This window comes from Amblyomma mixtum, chromosome 3 (genome assembly GCF_055824585.1).
Source record: "Amblyomma mixtum isolate Tamu chromosome 3, ASM5582458v1, whole genome shotgun sequence".
Lineage (NCBI taxonomy): Eukaryota > Metazoa > Arthropoda > Arachnida > Ixodida > Ixodidae > Amblyomma > Amblyomma mixtum.
In genome coordinates, this window is record NC_143014.1 from 12,982,627 (window position 1) to 13,004,475 (window position 21,849).

At 46.8% G+C, this 21,849-nt stretch overlaps 1 protein-coding gene across 8 annotated transcripts in view; it reads left to right on the forward strand.

The window, feature by feature from the left end:
* LOC149349245 (cyclin-dependent kinase 14-like) overlaps positions 1-21,849 on the forward strand; it is a 185,685-nt gene that overhangs the window by 132,326 nt on the left and 31,510 nt on the right. For 7 of the 8 annotated variants that reach the window (XM_089578185.1, XM_089578190.1, XM_089578188.1 and 4 more), the window contains 9 exons: positions 931-1,171; positions 1,241-1,422; positions 1,977-2,068; positions 14,263-14,342; positions 15,237-15,331; positions 15,395-15,457; positions 15,525-15,586; positions 17,180-17,241; positions 20,226-20,346. In XM_089578185.1, coding sequence (XP_089434311.1) covers positions 931-1,171; positions 1,241-1,422; positions 1,977-2,068; positions 14,263-14,342; positions 15,237-15,331; positions 15,395-15,457; positions 15,525-15,586; positions 17,180-17,241; positions 20,226-20,346 — 998 coding nt within the window. The remainder of the gene's footprint in view (positions 1-930; positions 1,172-1,240; positions 1,423-1,976; positions 2,069-14,262; positions 14,343-15,236; positions 15,332-15,394; positions 15,458-15,524; positions 15,587-17,179; positions 17,242-20,225; positions 20,347-21,849) is intronic. The other variant, XM_089578184.1, reaches the window with a different exon arrangement.

Here is a 21,849-nt window from a genome sequence, read left to right on the forward strand (position 1 = left end):
TTGATAACAAGGCACACGTCGGCATCGCACAACCTACGGTGAGCAAATGCGTGCGGCGGGTGTTGGAGGCAATCTTCAAAGTTGGCGCGCAGATATGGTGAGTTCCCGCGGTCACCTCTGTGCTACAGCTACATACGTATCAGCTAAACACGCTTATGCTGGCAAAAAACTTTATTTTTCCCTGCAAATTGCACCTCATGGTTGTCTTCTGTTTCCCAAGGGAAAGGAACAGACAGCCAAACATCACACACTACAACACTTCACCCTTTGACACTTTTGTCATTGATCGTAAGCGCTGAACAACATAGACTTCCACAAGTTGTCTTCGTATGTTTCGCACCAGGTACTCCTTGCAAGTGTGCTGGGCAGACCTGTAGCCTTCACTGCCTTTGTTCAGGTTTTTATTTGTTCCTAGGCCAACCGCACAGTAGCTTGATTTTAGATGCCACATCAAAAACAGTAACAAGGCATGGAATTGGATGTTCTTGTGCAAAGACACTGTTGAAGTTTTACCACCATTAGCGCAGCCCCGCGGCTGCAAAAGTTACCTACCAGCAAATTTGGTAGCACAACTTTGTACGCGTCTTGTTTTGCTTAATATTTTTTAACTTTAAACACAATGTTTTGGCAAAATGAAATATTCGTTATGTTAATCGCTGTGTTTTTCTTAATTTAGCAGACGGTCCCTTGCCGGGCAAATGAATGCACTTTGGGCGCCGCCCTGCTGTAGTTGGTGGAATCATTGTTGCGTCGAGCGGCAATGTCTTATCGTTTCATCATTTTGACGTCGCTGTCAGTAACTTTTGATTAGATTTGTGATCATTCCGTAATACGGCCCAGTGTTTAACGTGCCCGTCAAAATCCGGCCGGACCGGATTCGACTCGGGCCCAGCCACTCAAACATACCTTCGCGCGTGTGCCCTTGTGCAGAATGTGGCCGTGACACGAGTGACCATGAATGGCTTTGAGAATGTGGAGGAGGGTGCACTGGACAATGCACGCAGCGGTACACCCAACAGCAATGTGGCTGGCCGAGAGCCCAATGGCAACCTGAGCCCAGTTAGCGAGGACAAGGTCCTCTCTGAGCCCCCGGCACCGCTGCCACCGCCACGGACTTCCTCTTCGCACAGCTACCTCAACAAGGTCTGCAAGATGGCAGCCAGGACAGAAGGTGTGTGGCACCCCAAACGGCAAAAGGTTTTGCCTGGAAGGAGCTTAGAATGCCTTTTTGCCCCTGCAGCACTAGCTGGGAAGAGCCACTGGCCCCGGCCGGCACCACACAGTAGCAGCTTTGACGAGTGCACGTCCATGGAGTACCAGCAGGTGGCCGCCGTTCGCAAGCCTGCGCGGCCCAAGTCTGAAATCTTGTTATCGCAGGAGAAGGGATCCAAAACGCCCCGTTGCCCCTCCATGATGTTCGAGGTCTGTCCTTTTCTCTCTTTTAGGCTTGCTCTCATTTTTAGTGTACCCTCCTAGCAAGTTGCAGGCTTGTGACCATTACCCCTCTGTGCAAGTGCTCAGCAGTGCATCTTCATTGCTTTGTAGCTGCCACAATGATTTTTATGTGTGTCTTGAGGCAGCCGAGATGGCATATAAGAACATGAGTGCATTTTTGACACGTCTAAGGAAGTTAGTCAACCATTGTTGTTCTGCTTTCTTCCTTTGAGGAAGCAACGCGTAGTTCATCTAGAATTGAGTGGCTATGTGTGCCTTACTTTTTCAAATTGCTTGAGCAAGCCTGCCTTTAGGCATTTTGTGCAGCTTCATTGGAAGGCAATACAGGCTGCAGAAAGAGCTGTTTGGACATCATTTGATGTTGTTTATTACATGCACTTTTTGCAGTTTTCTTGCTCTCTGGTGTGGAAGTTGTCTTGGTCACTTTATTGCATGTGAGGGAGCATAGATTTGTATGATGCGGGGTTGCTTGCCTTGTAAGTGTACTTACCTTATATTCATCATGTCATTTCACTGCACAGGGAAACATGACCTTTGGTAGGATAGAAGCCTATGTACGTCTAGAGCAACTAGGGGAAGGTTCTTATGCGACTGTTTACAGGGGTTATAGCAAGTAAGTACTCACTGCACAGCTCTAGCTCTAGCAAATTGCCAATTATTGTCTCACTGCACGCTGCATTGCCATTGGAAAGTTTTGTCAGACGAGAGCTTTTGGTGGTGCTTTGTTTGTCTGGTAGGCTTTTCTGCCATGCCAGATCTTGTGGTGGAGGTTGTGTTTGAATGTTTTGCAATGAATTTTGAGTGGGTCCCCATTTTGCGAAACGGAAGACTTTAGAAAATGTATTTTAACTCAAATTTGCTCCAGCAAAGCCCAGTCAAAAAGTTGGAATCATATTGACTGGTTCTAATTGGTCTTTTTCTCACTGTGAGTGCACGTTATCATAGTAATTTGTCTTTGTATAGAAAGCAGGAAGGAGTGGTCTCATCACTAAGCTTGAGCCTGTGGGGGTTATTCTTGTAATGACTCTCAAAGGGCTAGAAGCAGTTGTCACTTTCTAGCACCAGCGTGCCAGCCATAGCAGTCAGAGCTGTGACCCCCAACCCGCGGTGCGGTAAGTCGCCCCCACGGTGGGTTCGGGCCAGGGGGGACAAGCACGAGTATTCTACTCGGATGAGCGTATATTGCTCCCGAGCAATGCACGCAGCAACAAACAAACAACCACTGTAGTGAGGGAGCGTTTCGCTTGCATACAGAGGTGAAAAAGCACAAAACACTTGTGAAAAAAATGGGGAAGGAGTGTTCCGCTCACGGCCTGTGGCAGTCAAGTAGCACACAGTGGCTGCAGTGACGGCAGCGGTCTCTTTGGCATGGCTCCCACCAAAAGACAAGCCAGGGGAAACTCACCTACTCTCCTGGGCTGTGGAGAGGAAGTCTCTCAGTTCTAAGAGGAGAAAGAGGGCAGTGTCGCCGTGGGGCGCGAAAGGAAGCGGGGGTGGTATGGATGCCCTTCATTGCAAACCTTCCAAACAGTGCACACATAACATTGCGAGGTAATCACGCGTGGCAGTTGCAATGGGCTAGGTGATGATGATGTGCAGTTCTTGGCCCAAGAAGGTGTGCACACTTTCAGTCCTTAACTGATTGTTGCAGGAAGCGCACTCATGTCTTTTAGATGCCTCTTGAGTCTTGCTTTCCCACCGAGTTGAACCGAAACCTCAAAGTAGGGGAAAAGGGGTTGCCACCCATGCAACAAGAGTAGTACCCTGCATCCACCGTAAGGAAAAGGCAGTAGCATGAACGTTTCCCAAAAAACGTGTGTACAGGAAGTGTATGCTGCTCCTTTTAATCTGTTAAAACGTGGCGATTGTGCGGCCATGAATTTTAACTCCTGAAGTCGTGCTCATTAAAAAAAAATGTATTTGCTATGGCTGTGAGAAAATGACCCTGCTTAAAATCTAGATGTGGCACAGTGTTTTGCTAAGCATGTATGCAACTCGTTTGGCTCTCATACCATTGGAGCTACTTATGGACGAGATCAGTGCTCAAAAAGCCGAATGACTGCCTCGGTGGCTCAGTGGTTGGGGCTCTTGGCTGCTGGCCCGAAAAACGCGGTTTCGATCCCAGCCGCGGCGGTGGAATTTCGATGGAGGCGAAATTCTAAAGGCCCGTGTATTGTGTGATGTCAGTGCATGTTAAAGAACCCCAGGTGGTCGAAATTATTCCGGAGCCCTTCACTACGGCGTCCCTCATAGCCTGAGTTGCCTTGGGATGTTAAATACCCATAAACCAAACCGAAAATCCAAATGGGCAAACCGATCTTTTCTTCTCTTTTTTTGAAGCCAGTTCAATTTCAGCGCTTTTGCCGGCAGCTTGTGTCGTACAAGTCTGCTTGCAAGCAGTGAGCAATTTAGCTCTTGCGCTGTTGTTGGGTGGTGCCAGTTCCACGTGTTGACGGAGCAGGTGCACAAGGCCTCCGCCGCTGGTGCTCCGTCAAAAGTTGAGGCTTCACACATACCTCAGGTTTTTCAGCTTTGGTAGTGAAGTAGTGGTTTCGTGCTAAAATAAGCTATCACACTGAGCTAGAACATACAAGATGTAGCACATGTTCCCAGATAATGTTCTTGTCATTTTTAGATGCATACGTAATACACCGCACTTCCCAGCCAAAGAAACATTCGAAATTTAAATTGGAACCAATTAGATTTTTAACTCGAACCATTTGGTTCCAGTTGTGTTTTTAGCCACCTGACCAATTGGCAACAACTGGATCCAACTGGACCAATCAGTTGGATGCTTTAGGCCCTAGGCAGTTATTGCATCCAGAAAATATTCAACAAATATAACTCACAGTTAAGTTGTGCAAAATACACGTGTGAAAAATGTCTACTACATAACCTATTATTAGGGGTGTGTGAATATTCGATAATTTCAAATATTCGATTGAGTAGCATGGTATTCGAAATTTCAAAGTACCGTATTTACCCAATTCCAACGCGCCCCCGATTCCAACGCGCACCCAATTTACGGCACAAAAAAAAAAATTCAAGCCCCGATTCTAACGCGCGCCCGATATTGGTAATGAAAAAAAAAAAAAAAACTACAAGCCCCGCTTCTAACGTGCATGTGGCTTCCACGAATGAAAATAATTTGCAACCGTTTTATATTTTAAGGAGAGATGCGGGTGAAAAAACCGCAATGTTTTTCGTTAAAGTCGATTTTGTATTTGCTTACGTTTTGTATTCCCCCAAGCCTCTTCTTTTATGTATAAAAAAATCAAAGCCGATAACCAATGGGAAGTTAGTAAAAAATGCAATTAAAGCTCTCGCGGTGGCTCGCGAAAGTGAGAATTTGACCGAATTTCGGGAACGCGGCATTTCGCTCCACGGCGTCGCCCGCTCTTGAATTTTCGCGGGGAAGTAGGCCTAACCCTCTCCTACCAGAAGCCACTTCGGCAGCGGCGCATTCTTGATAAAAATACGAAAAAAAAGATCGTTTCCCGCCCGAGTCGAGCGTCGCGACTGGCCCTTCAAATCACGTGGTACGATCGGAGCCCTTCCATTGGCTACGAGCATTCCACCGCACGGTCGGACGCAGACGCTCTTCCTTCGTTCTGTCCCCACCGAGACGTGAACCAACGCTTCTGCCCGGGTTTTTCTCCTTTCTCCGCTATGGATGCGACTGAGAAACGAGATTTTCTTTCACGCAAGTTCCTAACAAAGCATCAGTATAAAGGAAGACGCCCCAAGCGCAAGCGGAGAGCTCCGGTGACGGAAGGTTCGTCTGCTGCTAGGCGTAACTGCGACAACGGCGATGCACCACTTGGATCCTTCAAGCTTCTTGCGGAGCATCCATGACTTCGTGAGTGCATCTAAGCGAAAGATAAAGATCTTCGACGGCCAAAACAAACGTGAGAAGGAGCGCAGAAGCGCTGTTATCTGTGAGATCGGCATGATGCACGACCTCGCCAGCGGCGCGGCGTGCCCCGCCTGCGGACGATGTAATCTCTGTCAGAGAATCTGCCGCAAAACAGAAAGGACTCTCGTCGTTTTTGGAACTTTACCGCCGAAATGACGCGTTTCCGACAACCGTTGTTTCATCAACATATTCTTCGAGCCGCGTATCTCGATCATGCAAAGGCAGTGATGAGGCGTCCGCCCGCGGCAGTGCACGGGATACCGTCGCCGTGAACGTGGTCCGTGGTTGCTGAGCACGCGACCAATGACAAGCGCCACCGATTGAAAACGACTCCTGCGACGCAGAAAACGACGAGCAAACGTGCTCTCACGTTTGCCGGTAGTTAGTGAGCTCCCACATCGTATAATGGCGATGACGATGGGCAGCTATGGGGCAGTTTCGGTTTGCACTCGAATCCAACGCGCATGCGATTTTGAGACGTATTTTCCCCGAAAAAAGGTGCGCGTTGGAATTGGGTAAATACGGTATTCGCCTTGCATGAATAGTGTTTCTGGGACGCTTGCTTGCTTGCTTTATGTGGTTTCGATTTTGAGTGTTGCCGCTTGGATGGCTTTTTTTGTTGTGCTTTCAAAGCTCGTTGGGCTGTCAGTGTGCAGACCACATCCAGGTCAGGGTGCGAATTGAAGAAAGACGAGGTCGACGCGCTGTTGCGGGAGATCCTGCGTTCTGGCCGCCTTCAAGCATCCGCACTAAGGCTGCCACCGTGTTGGGGCAGACGCACTGAAGGCAGAACACAGCAGCTGCAAACCAAGAAACCTCAATTTATTCTCAGCGAACCCTTTATATATTCCGGCTGGCGGTGACATTTTTGACGAGCTCGGATGCGGCAGGTGTTCGAATGCGGGCATCGCTTGGCCACGTTCATCGGATTGCTAGTTGAGTCCGATGCAACTCCACTGCATATTTACTACAGAGGAGGTTTGATGCCTCCCCATCCCTTTTTTATTCTTCAAGAGAGCTGCGGAAAAGATTATCTGATAGGACAGATGCGAAGATAAACACGCAGCCCTACCGCGCTATCACTCCACCCAGTCTTGTGACGGATCATGCGTACCGAATATGGACGGCCTTTCTCGGCAGCACTGAAGCAAGCCATCATATTACCCGCAGAGGCGTGGGACTCGATGCCGCCGAAGTGTTTACCTGTGTGAGTGGGAAGGGCAGCTTTAGCGAGTGATAATGCCAAGCTTATGGTGCACCCGTGGAGGATTACTGCCGATAACGCTCGGCATCGGAGAGGCTGCAGACATAAAATGTGACTGCCGAACTTTAGTACAATGAAGTGATACATCTACGACTGGCATCTTTTCTTGCAATTCTGACTACTTGCACGTTGATGGGAACGAAATGCCGCCGTGATCAGCGCATTGCGCTGTCTTCAGTGGTGTGTTGCACTCCAGTACGTTGCAGGCTCAGAGCATTCTTGGAAGCGAGTTGCCGCGCGAGCAGTGTGAAAAACGTTTCACTTGTGGCGCTAGAGTTTTATACAGCCGTTTCCATTCTTGCTCGAGGGGGTGGTAGTCTGGGAATGTAACCGGAACGCTGTGCCGATCCTTCAGCTTGATAAGCGAAGCAACGCTCCGGCAACCGACAGCCGCTGCTGGTGAAATAAAAAGAAATGCAGCATGCGACACGCCTTGTGGTGGCATAGGCCGGGAAGAGCACCAGTTTGTAGTACTAAGCTTAAGAGACGCAGAGGAGAGCAGACGTTTCCATGCAAGCACCCCCTCGGATAGTGAAATAAGTACCGAGGAGGGAGCAGGGAGGGTGCTTCCGGCGACAGCCTTGAAGCCAGTCATGAAAAGTAAAAATATAGTGAAAAGGAGAGAGTTGGTTGGTCTCCCTCCCCCCATGATCACGCCGCGTGATAGCATGCGGTGATATCTTGCCCCGCTGTGCGCACACATGCGCGGATCAGTGTGGCCGACTGACTGTAGATCAACCTCCTTGCTGTAGACACCTGCGCCACGACCGCGCAGACTAAACCATACCAGAACCAAAACATAAAGGACTGACTGGGAGAGCAAAAAACGGGAGGAAGGAGCAGCTTGCGAAGGCTGGCCGCTTGGCGTCGCGCTCCCTCCTCAGTTTATTTTTCCTCCATGTGAACACTTCTGTCCCCGATAGTACGGCCGACCCGTCGGGGCTAGGGAGCCTTGGAAATGCGATGTGGTGATGCTACTAGTGCTTCGCAGAGGTGCGGCCAACCTGTGTGCCATTCTAACTTCTTTGGATGCAGCAGTCCCATCGACGCGACATCGATGCAACCAAAAAGAAGATACAATCCAAGCCAAGAAGTGAGGATCCACAACTATAGAAACACAAGCAACGCAACTGGCAAGCCGGAGCACCAAACGTAATTGTCTAGCTCAGTGCTTGGCATTGAACCTGTTCAACCACTGGTTTGATCGTTGGCACCATGGCCAGTGCGTCTACGAAAGGCAATCCAATATTATGATGCAGCAGCTAACTAAAAAGCATCAAGACTAGAATCAAGAAGCTTCCAGCATTGGTCATGTTGGCTGATCCCGGGTACAAAGGTGCATGCTACAGTGCTGAAAAGCATCAGCATGCTGGACCGCCAGGCGGAGCCTGCACATCTCCAAGACCCTCCACTTGGGGTGGAGGCTGCCACCTCTGCCCATCCATAGCTCACCAGTCGTGTAGAACAGCTTGTGTTCTTGCTGCTGGGCTGTTAATTAATGGCAGCTGTCAACTGTGGAATGTCTTTTTTTTTTCATTACTGTTCTTAGTGCTTTTGCAGCAGTACAGTGCAGTTACTCCTGTGGTTTCAACTATTGGCTGTACTAATGGCACTGTTCTGTTATGCTCTCATTTTTCATATTTTATCTCTAATTTCTTATGAGAAACCAGGTGGTATTTTCATGTGTTCTAAATTTTATTGCCAAGCAGTTAAAGGGAGTTTTAGTGTAGGGTCACCCTATCACTTTGGGGCATAGAGGAATAGCGGGACGCTACTGCGCATGCGCAGAACGCTAACAGTCCTTGGGTGTTTGGGTGAGCGGGCGATGGTGGCGGCCATCGAAGCAGGCCCTCTCGCTTCATCACCGATTCGCCGTTGCCGCTACTCTGTGGCTCACGCTCATGGCAAACTAAAGGCACCCGAGGCTTTCGCTTTGGCTGAAGTTGCCGGAGCCACAAAATTTTAACGATAAAGCACGCCAGATTTTCAGATTTCTTCCGTGCTTACAGAGCTGCTAGGCTTAGCGAGTATGCATCGATAGACGTCAGAGAGCGCGGGAGGTTCAAACTACTGATCTCCACAGACAGGTTTGCAATTTTGGTACCAAAAAGGGGTCACAAAGAATTGGCATTTCGGTAACACACTTTTCTTATTTACACCGTATATTTTGCTCGCACGGAAGTAAACAAAACTGAAAATAATTACATTTGCGAGAGTTTACCATTGTGGGTTCCGCCTGAGATGGCGCTGCACGTGGCAAACAATAAAAAAAAAAGTGAAAAGCATTTCTTGTACAGCTAGCGCCAAAGCGAGTGCAGAACTTATGCATAAAAATAAAGCAAGGCGCGCTCGCAGAGGGGCAATCGGCTGTTAGTGGTGGCAACTTCCTGTGTGGATAGTCGGCTCGGATTGAACAAGTCTGCATTTAAAAAAAAATATTTGCGTCATTTTTCGCATTTCCTAAGTAGAAATTGGTAACTGCAACGGTTTGCATGTGGTTTTATTTACACAATGAAAAAATATAGCATATATATATTAACTTATTCGTTCTGAAAGCTTCTCTTTCCCGTCGTCATGGCACTGCCTTCAAGCAACGCAAAGCGACCTTCCGCAACCCAATTCTGTATAGGCAGAAAACGTAAGCTCGTTCCCCTAATGCCAAGCGCATGCGGATAGGGTCACCCTATTCGCCCCGACCCTTTTCTAAAACTCTCTAAAAATTGTTCTTTGCTCACTTTAGGTGCTCTCTAAAAATTTTTAAGTGTGGTTTTAAATAAAGCATCAGTGCAATACATAATGGCTTCGTGTGTTGGGAAAATATATGGTTTTGGAAATGCCTACGGTCATTCAGTCTCTTTTTTGTGTCAGAAGTGCTATTCGAACTATTCGCTTCGAAAGGGGAAAATCACTGTTCGCTTCAAATTCGCTTCGAACCAGAACGCCACTATTCGCACACCCCTACATATTATCAATGTGCTAAAGGAAAACTGATTTGTGAGGACTACAGGGAGACGCTCTGCCTGGTGCCAGTGAACATTTTTACTATGGAATTGAAATTCACATGCTTTTATGGAAATCAAAGCCAACAGGCACGCATGCGTCACACACAAGCAACACTGCACATTCAGGCATGAGTAGCATATATTAGCTCAATATGTACGTCCAGAGAACATACTTCGGCTCCAACTTATATACCCAATTTATGAGGCTCATGCTGGGGCCAGTGGTGCTTTCCCACTGAGCACAGTTATTTAATTTCAGCTGCAGTGGTGGTGTAGATGATGAATACAATTTAGTAGGTTAAGCTGCTGATAGCTCTTATTATAGGAACCATACTAGTTCTACCTTGTTTGTCAAATGTGCATACATTCACATGGATATATTGGGTGCAGTTGGCGAGACCTTTTGGGTGGAATTGGTAAGGCCAATGAGGATGGCCACTTAGAAACTCAATTGGTCCAAATGGACCCAGTTGGAAATCCAGTTGGTTCCAACTGTTTTTTCTGACCAGGTATTGAAAACATTCGCGTGATCAGGACATGACCTGGAGATAGATCTAGAACGTGCTGCACATTACACTTGTTCTATTCTTGTTTTTATAGTTGAGCTTGCAGTTCCTCCTTTTCTTCCTTTTTTTTTCATTTGGTAGCAAATGGGCTTCATGGGTGAAGAGGGGGTGTGACCTTCCTTGACGTTATCATAATCAAAATTCTGCTGGTGCATTCGGTAAAATATCTTTGCAGTATGCTGCGAAAGACTAAAGCACCAAATAAAACCACCCTGATCATTTGTAAATCAAGTGCACTACATAAAGTATAACATGAGTGGTAAAATGAAACACGTGCAAGCACGATTAAATGTCCCACCCAGGCCTCTGAGACGAAGTCTCACTATCGGACCTGAAATCTGATCATTTCACATCGTTGTCTAACTTACCACTGCTGCTATTAAAAAAAAAAAAGGAAGAAGAATGCATCAGAATCAACTAAAATGCTTGGTGTGGCCTTTCGTCTTAGAAGAGCGTGCAGCAAAACGGATGCTGTGATCATCATCCGACCGACTACGTCCGGTCAAAGCTTCATTTCTCACGTTGCCTCCTTGCTTTAGAAAAGAGGAGACTTAAACCAAAGAGTTGGTGTTACAGAAGCAAACTAGATGGCGCAGCTTGTCCAGGAGTGCATGGACTTGAATTTTTTCTAGCAGGATTAAAACGTTGGTCATATATGACCGATGGTCTATGGCATGGTAAGGTAAGAGTTACGCTATTTACGCCTCACTTCGGCGGGTAGTCCTCATCAGCTAAGGTGTTTTGAATGGTTCCCGTTGTCGCCACATATTTTTCCAGGTCGCATTGCCTGTCCTACAAATACACCTTGTTTATACTGTCTCGGGTGATGGCTAGTGAAATCTGACTATTGATGTTTGGTTTCCTGAAGAGCATGGTTTTCGGCTTGTGATTTTCAAAATGAACAGTATTGTCAAGGAAGTTGACTTGTGTTCTAAGGTAATGGCTGGTAAATTTAGTGGTGCAGTGATAGGAATTGAAATGGGAGACTAAAAATAGTGTAGAAGAAGAATAGTGTGTCTGAGTTATTGCCAAGGAGCTGAGTCAGCGATGGCAATCCCACACTCCAAATAGTTTAGCATGAGGACTAAGAGGGACTTCATCTTCATGCAAATGTGGCCATTGTCACAGTGGACTTGGTATTCTTCCCTAACGTGACAACGCAGCTGCCATAGACAGCTGGCCAAAATCGGTGGCGAAAGTGCACTCACAGTGTGCATGGCCGGGTGCTCTTTCGGTGCATGCTCTTGATGCCACCCATTCTCACCAGCTCTTGGCGAAGCATGGCAGTAATGTGCTCGCATATTCCCTCTGAGTGTCGGATGAAACGCAAACTGACATGTGGATGCATAAATTCCTACTGATTAGCTCCTGGAGAAGAAACGGGGGCAAGGATTAGTGCATTATATTGTAACGTGGCGTGATGGAAGATGGATAAGAGATGATCTAATGGCCGCTGGCCTAGCGCGAGCGCTCCATCCTGCGCCACTGCCAGCTTCGTCTTCTTCGTAACATTACCTGGGGCCACCGAGCGATCGTCCCGATCGTAAACTGAAGAAGACATGGACAAAGGGATAGGCGATATGGTGATGGGCTCCCAGGGCAGAAAAGTGGCAAGGTGGTGAAGTGCTGGCCGCCACGGTGAATGAGAGGATCGAAGGATGAGTCCCGGTCCAGGAAGCATCCGGGCCGGAGGGTGCCAGGAGCTGACGGCCGAGGTCCTTGGACGCACTGGACGGCAGGGGCAGGGAGGCGGTGTCTTCACGTGTCGGTCTTGGGTCGGTCGGGTCATCGCTGCAACTTCGTCAGTGCATCGTGTCCTGTGGTCCGGGCGGGGGACGGGGCTGGGGTGAGCAGCGAGGTCGGTTCAGGGCGGGCGGGCTGGGGTGCAGCCGGGCGGCGCGGACCAGTTACTCACGGCCGACGTCCACAGCAGGTGCAGGACACCGAAGCTCCGGGACCAGGATGGCGATGAAGGGACCCCAGCACCTCACACCAAATGTAACGTGGCAGCCAGGCGAAGAATGAGGCGTGATGAACGATGGATAAGAGACGATTTAATGGCCGCTGGCCTAGCGCGAGCACTCCATCCCGCGCCACTGCCAGCTTCGTCTTCTTCGTAACGAGAGCGAGAGGTACTGGAATCGATACCAAGCACCTTCACCAAATATTACAGGGGGTTAGCCCAGCAGCAGACGGGACAGGCCACAGTCAAAAGGCACACCGAGCCAAATCACTCCAGCACAAACTGTGACGTCCTCGTCGTCGTCAACTGCCGAGCGTCCAAACAACGTCGTCTTCGCCTAGCAACTATGCACCGTAACAATATGGCCCTATGGTGTACTGTGGTGTCCTCCTGGCAGCAAAGCATGTGATAAGAATGCACGGTTTTTAACACCTGGTAACACAGCTGCAGGCAAGGCTGCTGACTGGCAGGCTACATAGGGTGGTCCCGGGAGCATCACTGACATTTTTCATGTGCTCCACGGTCACTGGCAAGAAGGACTAGGCAAATACATTGTGAGAGTAAACCACATTTTATTTTCATGCACAAGACTTAAGAAAGGAGTACATTTCTCTTCACCCCACCTTGCTTCTTGGAGAAAACATACTTGTAGATTCTTTACAGGTATTGCGGTACTTGAAAGGAGCAAAAGTTTTTAAGCGAACATTCTATAAATTTTACTATTGCTACAACAAAGCGTCGTTGTGTTTAACCTTGTGCTTAGTGCATGATGTCCTTAGCCACTTTTGTGCCAGTTAATCAAACATGACACAATTTCTGCCTCATCCCCTCTATTCCAATGGCTTGCCTGGGAAGACAGTGGGCGCAAATCCCCCCGTTCATGAATTACAGAGGGAAAGCAAAGCAGGCAGCTTGTGCAGAGAAGAAAAATGTTACACGAGTTGAATTCTACTTTTACAGCTAATGCACAAAGGAATGTGCTCCACCTGTTCAGCTGCATTTTCCCATTGCATGCTTGAAGTTTATTCCCAGCTTTATTGATGTGGAGTACATGGAAACGCGCATTGGGCCATCCAACCAAGAGGTCGATTTCTTTTAGAGGCCACTGCTTCTGGTGGGATGAGCGCGAGTGTACTCTGAATGGAAGGAAGAGGCCTCTCGCGATCCACTCTGCTTCAGCTTCATTGCCTTGTGTTGTAGATTAGTTTGGGGCACCAGCAGAAGCAAGGCAATGAACACAGGGAACTATTAGTCTTCACCTAAGTAGTCTTGTTTTCTGCATGCCTCACGAAGTGTTGGGGCCTCTAAGTGATGACTAATAGTCAGCAGTTCACTTTCAAGGGGTGGATTGCTGCAGTAGGGATGCTGGGGACAACTCCATCCAAATTTTGTTCTTATGTTTGCCCGGCTGCAAAAGACACATTTATTGGAGAGAATTCTACTTCAGGTTTACCCACCACTGTCGATATTTACACTGAAAAAAGAAGGGAACAGTGATGTAGCCTCTGGGATCCCCGCCCAAAAATCTGTGTCAGCACTTGCAATTTGTATTTCCTTTTTACGACATCAGCCGTTGTATTGTGCCCACTTGGAGCTGTCGTGTGGGCCATCCAGCATCACCAATTGAAGTGAGCAGGGGACAAAGATGAGACAGCGAATGGAGGGACGCTAGTGCTGACGGAGAGATTGAAAAAAGGATCAACGGCTGCGCGCCGCTTGCTATCAGAAGGCCATTGGTTCTGTGTATTTCTCCCCCTGAGTGGCTACAGCTCGGAAACGAATTGCTCGAGGTGAGGGAAAAACTAAATAACAAAGTGAAAAACCAGCGTGCGTGGATGGCACAGCAGATGCCCTTTTATTACCCTTTTGCTCACCCTCTACAAAAGATATAAATGAAAGTACAGTACAGAATTGCGGCATTCATTTGTGGTGTGTCTGCTGCATGAAAAAAAAGGCTTCCGTGGCACAGTGTACCACTCATGGGAGTTGGACACTGCGACACTTCCCCGTCAGTTGCAGTTTATGCCATGAACTTCGAGTGTGGATAAGGTAAATGTGGTGCTTCCACCCAGGCTTTTTTTTTTGCTTCATTCTAGTCTAATGGGCAAAGTAGTGGCACTGAAGGAGATCAGGCTACAGCCCGAAGAAGGGACGCCGTTCACAGCAATCAGAGAAGGTGAGCCTCTTCTGCACACAGCTGGAGTCTGTGCTGATTACTGGCATGCACTAAACTGTCTGAAGTGGCCAATAAATGTAGTCAAACCCTGCCATAGTAAAGTGTTTTTTGCTAAGGCAAACTTTGACTGATTTTTTTTTTCTGTGTAGCAAAGATGAGGCTGCCGTTTTGTTTATTTTCACACGTTGTGTATGCCTGTGGAATTTGATATGTTTGGTTTCATGAACAACGCCTGCTGAAATGGCACCGCTGACATTCCCCACGGATCACCACATGTGATTGTGCATGGAATCGTTGCCGCATGTCCTGTGTTGCTGGTTTTTCTTCCCGAATGTACGAAGAGGAGGCAGTGAAGTGAGTGGGAGGTCACGAACGGATAAAAATGATGCAGCGGTGCAAAGCAAGGACTGCAGACATGAAACAGTACTTCGTAGCCATGTCTTTTTCCTCACCTATGAATATTTTGCTTTGTATAATCTTAACCGGCTTGCTAAGTGTAGACAGTAACGGGTCTCCAGCTTCAAGGCTGTGCCTAATTACGAAAGCAAATGCTTGTGTTTATGTGCTGTTATCTTTTCCAACATCTCTGGCACCCCATTTCGGGCCCTCCTCCGATCATGGGCACTTGTCGACGACCGTGCAGCCATTGCGCACATGGAAGCAACTCTGTGCAATGAATTCAGTCTCTGTGGTTGCGTGGAGCACTGCTTCTCCCACCACCCCATAGAGAAGGCCGTTCGGCGATATCTGCGAGACGAGTTGTGACTGCAAAAATCCCTCTTGGGCACACGGATCCTGTGAATTTTGTTGTGGCTGTGTCCATCCGTATTGTTGTCTCTCATTGTGCCTGTGTATTTATTCTTATGCCAATCAACATTTTTTTTTCCTTTACAGCATCCTTGTTGAGAGGTCTTAAGCATGCTAACATTGTGACTCTTCATGATATAATTCATACTAAGGACACGCTGACATTTGTTTTTGAATATGTGGTAAGTTGTTTGTGCAGCCACATGTGTACATTGTTGAGATCTTTTTCACTGCTTCTCTTTCAGCACACTGACCTTAGCCAGTACCTTGAAAAGCACCCAGGCGGTTTAAACCCCAAGAATGTGAAGGTGGGAGGTTTGTTGCCACTTGTCCTGTGTTCGCCGTGGTCATAAGGAATGGCATTTTCTCTTGCAGCTTTTCTTGTTCCAGCTTCTACGTGGTCTGTCATACTGTCATGGAAGACTCATTCTGCACAGGTACTCTTTTTTTTTTTTTTATGCACTTCTACTGGGGATGCGACTGCGCTTTGTTTCTGCCTGTGTAAACATTGGCATGCTCTTCAACATTTGGCTTTCTATGCAGCCGAATGTGATAGGCTTTGTTATACACTGGTTTTAATTCTGTAGAGAGTTTTTTTTTTCTTGGCAGGGGAATAAAAATCTGAAAGTATACAGTCATCACCCGGCTATGAGGCCTACCTTAGCAGCGCCATTGAGGATGATTCCCCTGCCACTTGCCGCGTGGTGACTCCAAACAATGCTTCAGGCGTAATGCATGGAATGTGGTTTCTGCGATGCGTTGCAAGCATGCTCCTGCCCAGATTGAGACAAAGCTCATTCCTCTGGCAGGCGTGAAATAGAGCTACCAGTACCTCTTTGCGAAATGCTACTTTTTTGTTTTCGACTCATATTTTTATTTATAATTTTTTTAATACAACAACTTTCGTTTGCATGCTCAGATTTCAGTAACTCTTTTTGCACTGTTCTCTGGAATGCACAAGGAATCTTGTGTAATGAGATTAATCGGCACTGAGGAAAATATCTCTGTCCCCTTTAAGAAGAGCATCAAAAAGTGTGCATCCAAGTTTCATGGCTGATATATTTTTAAAGCGTCACGATAAATGTATGTTGTGATGTTAGACAGGCACTCTATCCGCTGGGTGTTTCACTGGATCACACATTCTTCAGTGGAGTCTGACATTTGCTCACCAATACAGGTGTTCAAACGACACTCTGGACAGCTGTATATTGCTGCTGATCTTCGTACTGTTTGTTCATCTTCAGAGCTGCTGGCATGCGGCTTTATCACTTTTTTTGTGATGGAGGACGCAACCAGAGTTATCTCGATTGATCGCATCCAGGCGGAGCCAACTCTACGGGTTTCCAGACTATGGGGGTAACTTAGCACCCCGTATCTCGAAAGTTTGCTGTTGGCTTTAAATTGAGCATGGCCGTGAGCAGCCGGGATTCTGTTCGACGACCGCTGAGCTCACTTGTTGCTTTCGCCACCACCTAGTCAATCAGTCCATTGTGGACGCAGGTCAGCCCAATAAGCAGTTTTCTTATAGAAGAAGTTCTTGCTGTCTTCCTTACTACCTGGACTGCTATCACCATTACATGACAAAATGAAAAGGTGCTTTAAACAGCATGATAAGCGAATGGAAGCAAATCATGTAGCTTAGCAGACGATGGCACCTCCAGCGTCTGGGAGTGCTTCCTGTGCCAAAACTTGCATCACCACATTCAAAAATGTCACGTGATGTGCGTCGTTAGCCCCCTCCAGGGATGCATCACCCATTTGAATACCGCTTAGTGTAGCATGGACAGGGTGTCGCACATTTTCCATGGACCCACCGAAGAATTCCAAGTCATTGTATTGTTGCACAAAATTGCACTTCCCAGCACGTTTCTCAAAGTAAAGTTTTGGTCATCACAGGTACAGGAAGTGTATTGCAGAATAACTTTCTGGAATAGCTGCTTCTTGCTGTTCGTGCTTAATGTAACATCATTTGCACATGTGAAAGGTACCTTTATTCGTCTGTTTTCTTATCTGTTACAATTTTTTTGCAGAGATCTGAAACCACAGAATCTTCTCATCAGTGAGCAGGGGGAGCTGAAACTTGCTGATTTTGGTATGTGCCAGTGGTTCTGCACAAGTGCTTTTCAGTGCTGCTCAAGTTGTCGGAGGGTTACTCTGCATCACTTACATCCACCCCATTATTGAGTATCATGCTGGGCTCTCACTTGCTAAGTCCTGTGAGCAGCTTGGCCAAAACTATGCTGCTTGATAAGTAACACATTTCCTAACAGCATAGATTAAGAGATTAAGTGCCTGGTCTTTCCTCCAGGCATGACATGCATTAACAGAGAATGAACTGCCACCTCTGACAAACATTTTCCAGTTTCCAAAAGCAGAAATGCATTCTTGGCCTCTGCCCAGCAATTTTGGGGTGTGCAAAAGAGCAGCCATATGTCAGCCAGAACTGTCGCTTTGTCTGGTACGGCCGATCATAAGTCAAGGAACTTTTGACAGGTGCCCTCTCGTTTTGGTGAGCTTGTGGCACTACAGCTCACCTGGTGCAGCTGAATGGATGTTCTCCTTCAGTCAACATTAACCTGTTTCCTGCAGTTAATTGCTTCAGTGGAGTCGTGGTGCTGGAATAGCCATGCCTCAAGGTACATTGAGCAACAGCTAGTGTGTTGTGACATTATTTGAGTGTGCTTTTTGCGCGATATTCTGCATATTGTGGAGGTCGCTGAAATGGGGACAGTTCCCACCTTCTCTATTGTGAGTTGGTCTGAATCTGGCACCTCTCCAGGCATGTGGTCATATTTTGCATTTGGCCAGATTTGGTGGTGCCAGTCATGTTGCACATTGCCAAACTGAGGAGCATTTAAGTGGTGTCACCTTAATAATGCTAATGTCATTGTAATAATGATGCATCCTTTGCAACACTTTGTTATGCTGGTGCCAGGAGAATTGCCATTTCTAGCTCGTGGGAACTGTGCATGCTCATTCAGGAAGTGCACTATTCACCTGAGCAGGCTTTGTGTTATGCCAAGGCAGGACAACTTTGTCAGTATGGGAATAAAGGGAACACATTCAGAGGTTCTAAAAATGTTTTTTTTAGTGGAGGCTATCCATGTATATATCATGAGTGAACCTGTGTTTTGAGACTATAGTTGTTAGTTCTCTGAAGGTTAGTCATACAGAAAGATGCCAAGGCTTGTTCCAGGTGCTTTGGTGAGCTTCTTTTCAGAGGTACTGATTGGTATTTTTAGCAAGGTAAGAGTAATCACCTGGCCTGAAGCTGGGCACCATTTACGCTTTTTTCATTCGTCAGATATGTTTCACGTGTTAACTCGTTTGCTACCGCAGAAAAGTGGACGATTTGAAGTGTACTGAAAGAAAAAAATTTTTCACAAGTTGCAAATCCAGCGCATATTGAAATGCATGAAATTGTAGCTTACTATAGTTCCACTTCTGAATGAAACAAACAGCAGAGTTGTGTGGGCTAAGGTACATGAACATCTATTTGTGGAATATGCCAAAAACACGAAAAAAGTATACTGCAAAAACAAAAATTACCGGCTGCACTAAGCCAGAACTTGATTAGAGGAAAACTGGAATATACAAACTGTTGCACATGTTTATAGCTGTCATTCTTCCCAGTTTCAGCTCTGAGGAAAAATTATTGCACTTTCCATGACTGGTCAAGTCAGGGGTCATGACTGTGGTACCATTGTGAAAAGCAGTCAGGTGAAGATGTGAAGCAGAGGTAAACTTGACAGGAGCTGCACATAACATTTGATCTTTGTTCTTGTTTTATTCTTTGATAGCAGAGCTTGCAGTTCTTTCTTTTTTCCTTTTTTTTTTTTTTTGTTGGTGACGAATGTAACCTGCGGGAGCATTGGGGCGGGAAGTTCTTTTACCTCATCAGACCCAAATTTGTTGAATGAGCTGCTCCCTGAGAGCCAGTTGATCAAATCTGGCATTTTGGGCACGCTATGGAACATCAGGATGGATGAAGTATCATTGATGTGATTCAAAAGCCAGGACACTTTCCAAGTCTTGCCAGTAGATATGCTGCCGCCGCTGAATCTTCCAGGTCCGCTGCGTGCAAAAAAAAAATAAAAGCAAAGCAAAAAACCGATTTCAGCGTAATTTTTGATGGCAGAAGGCCAGAATATTCATTGTATATGATGATTCCTATGAAGTTCAGCGTCTCCAATGGATTCACCTCTTCCCATGAGCCGTCACGCCGTCAGAACATCAAGAAAAACTTGAGAAGTCGAGCAAATCTCTGAGCGCCGCTCCGCAGTGATGTGCCAATATGGACACCTGGCTGTCCTCTCGGTTGAAAAACGCGACGCGACCTTGAGCATTTGGCAAACTGTCCTGGCCATACATTGTGAAAACCCTGAAGCACAAAAATAGACTACTGTCATCAATTACAAACTCCATGCACCACAGAAAACAGAGCGAACGAAAAAACTTACGTGCGAGCACATGCTGACGTTCCAGACCCCGAGACTAAGTCTCGCTGTCGAGACTGAAATCCGACATTTGTACATTGTTGTCGGGCTCATTACCAGTGCTTTCATCACAAAAAAAAAAAAAAACGAAACTGGCCGAAGTGCTCGGTGCTGGCTTTCGTTTTCGAGGAGTGCCGACGATGCGGATGCCATGCTCGCTGGCTGACGCTGCTGCGGCCATTCGAAGTTTCATTTTTGACGCCGCCCAAAACCAAAAGTGCAATCGAAAGATTAATTTTAAGCGCACAAACTAGATGATGCAGCATGTCCACAAAAACTCCAGAATGCGCATTTTTGTGCGGACAATTTGAATCGGATAAATGTGTCCGATGGCCTATGGTGCGGTAGCGAAAGAGTTAAGGGATTGTGAAAGTATTGCATGCAATATACTGTTTGAAAGTGGTGCAGTATTTTCAGTAGCTTTTTCTTGATTTCATTATTAGGTTTGATTTACCTAATACTGATTGATTTACCCTGATCTTAGTTTATTAGGTTTTTTTATAGGTATAAATGGGGTATGAGATGATGCCATTTTGTGTATATTGGCATGAAATGACAAATGGGTCGGGCGCTTTTGCAGGCCTTGCAAGAGCCAAGTCTGTGCCTAGTCGTACTTACTCACACGAAGTGGTCACACTCTGGTACCGGCCACCCGATGTGCTCCTCGGGTCGACTGATTACTCAACGTCACTGGACATGTGGTGCGTTTTTGTGTTATTATTGTGTGGTATGCACCTGTGGTGTCCCTTGTGTGGTATACACACCTGAGCAGTGCTTAACTTGTCTTTTCAGTGTTTTTGGTTTTTCAGTTTCCTGTCTTTTTGTTGTTGTTGTTGACAAGTGTATGAAGGCAAGGCTGGAAGGCATATGCTTTTCTTTGTGGTGTTTTCTTGCGTCATGGCTGACTCGCATATTGGAGCATCCGTAGTTGTAAAAATCAGCACTGAACAGTAGCAGTAGACATTCATATTGCTAAGAATTGTGGAAGTTTATTGGCTGTAAGGTCCTTCTCCTTTAAGTTTCATCAAATATTGACATTTTTCTGTTCATTAGAATGGTGTTGATCAGAAAAGTGCTAGGCAAGAAAACAATCTTTGTTATTATTGACAGTATGTCTGCAAGGAGTATGCTGAGCGCTGGATTTGCAAGAATTGGGAAGACCGAAGCATCCTGCATTGTGCTACTTACATTATACTGATGTCTAGGCCACAGGAGCAGTTACATCGAATGATTCTGGACCTAATTAACCAAACAATAATTCTTGACTTTAGAGTTACTGCGGTAGAACCTCGAAGTTGCATTCCTAGGTACTGCATTTTCCTGGCTGCTGCGTTGTAGGCCTGCAGCTCGCATAGAAGCCCATGCATTACAGACTCAGCTGTTATATCTCAGTGGTAGCAGTGTTACCGCAGTTTAGCCCATGCCAGCATTTTGACAGCCTGTGTATTGCGCGCATGGCATATACAATGATGGCACGCCTGCGAAAGCAGGGCTCTCTGTATGCAACTGCGTTCAGCGATGCACCGCGCCCACACGGACACCCTGCATGGTTATGGGCGGCTGTTGGAGCATCATCGCTGTGGGACTAGGGTGAAGAAAAACTGCAGTGAGATTGGCTCAGCGCCTTTGTTTTTTTTTAGCATGAAATGCTTTAGCTCCCACTCTCTGCAATCTCAGGCGAGGAACAACCATAAGGAGAATCCGAATGATTGTCAGCTTTTCATTACCGGCGCTGTGTACATAGAGTTTACTTCTTTTGTAAGTGATTGTGCACAGTGGCCGCTCGCGCACACTTATTTTCGGACAATGCTTGGACATTAGCGCACGAGCGGCGCGAACTTGATTACTTGTGTATTTTGTAAATAGTGTACAAAGGTCTCCCCTGTCCTTTCTTGCTGTCGCTCCCCTCTCCTCACTATCCTCTCCCTTTCATTTCCGCCGGCTGCAGCTCGGGTGCTTAAGATATTAGATAGCAATTGCCGCGGCCGGCAACACTCTTTTGCTTCACTTTTTTATTTTTAAATAAACCACTACCAGTGCAGACTTTCGAAAGCTCTGCTGTCAAGGTGCAATTCTGGTTGCCTGTGCCAGCTCTGTAGCACGGCGTATGCAGCAGCAATCGTTTGCAAGCCGGAAAAATGAGGGAGCAGAAAGGGGGAGGATCGTACAGTGGGCTGCCTCACGCACGATGTTGTGTTTGTGTT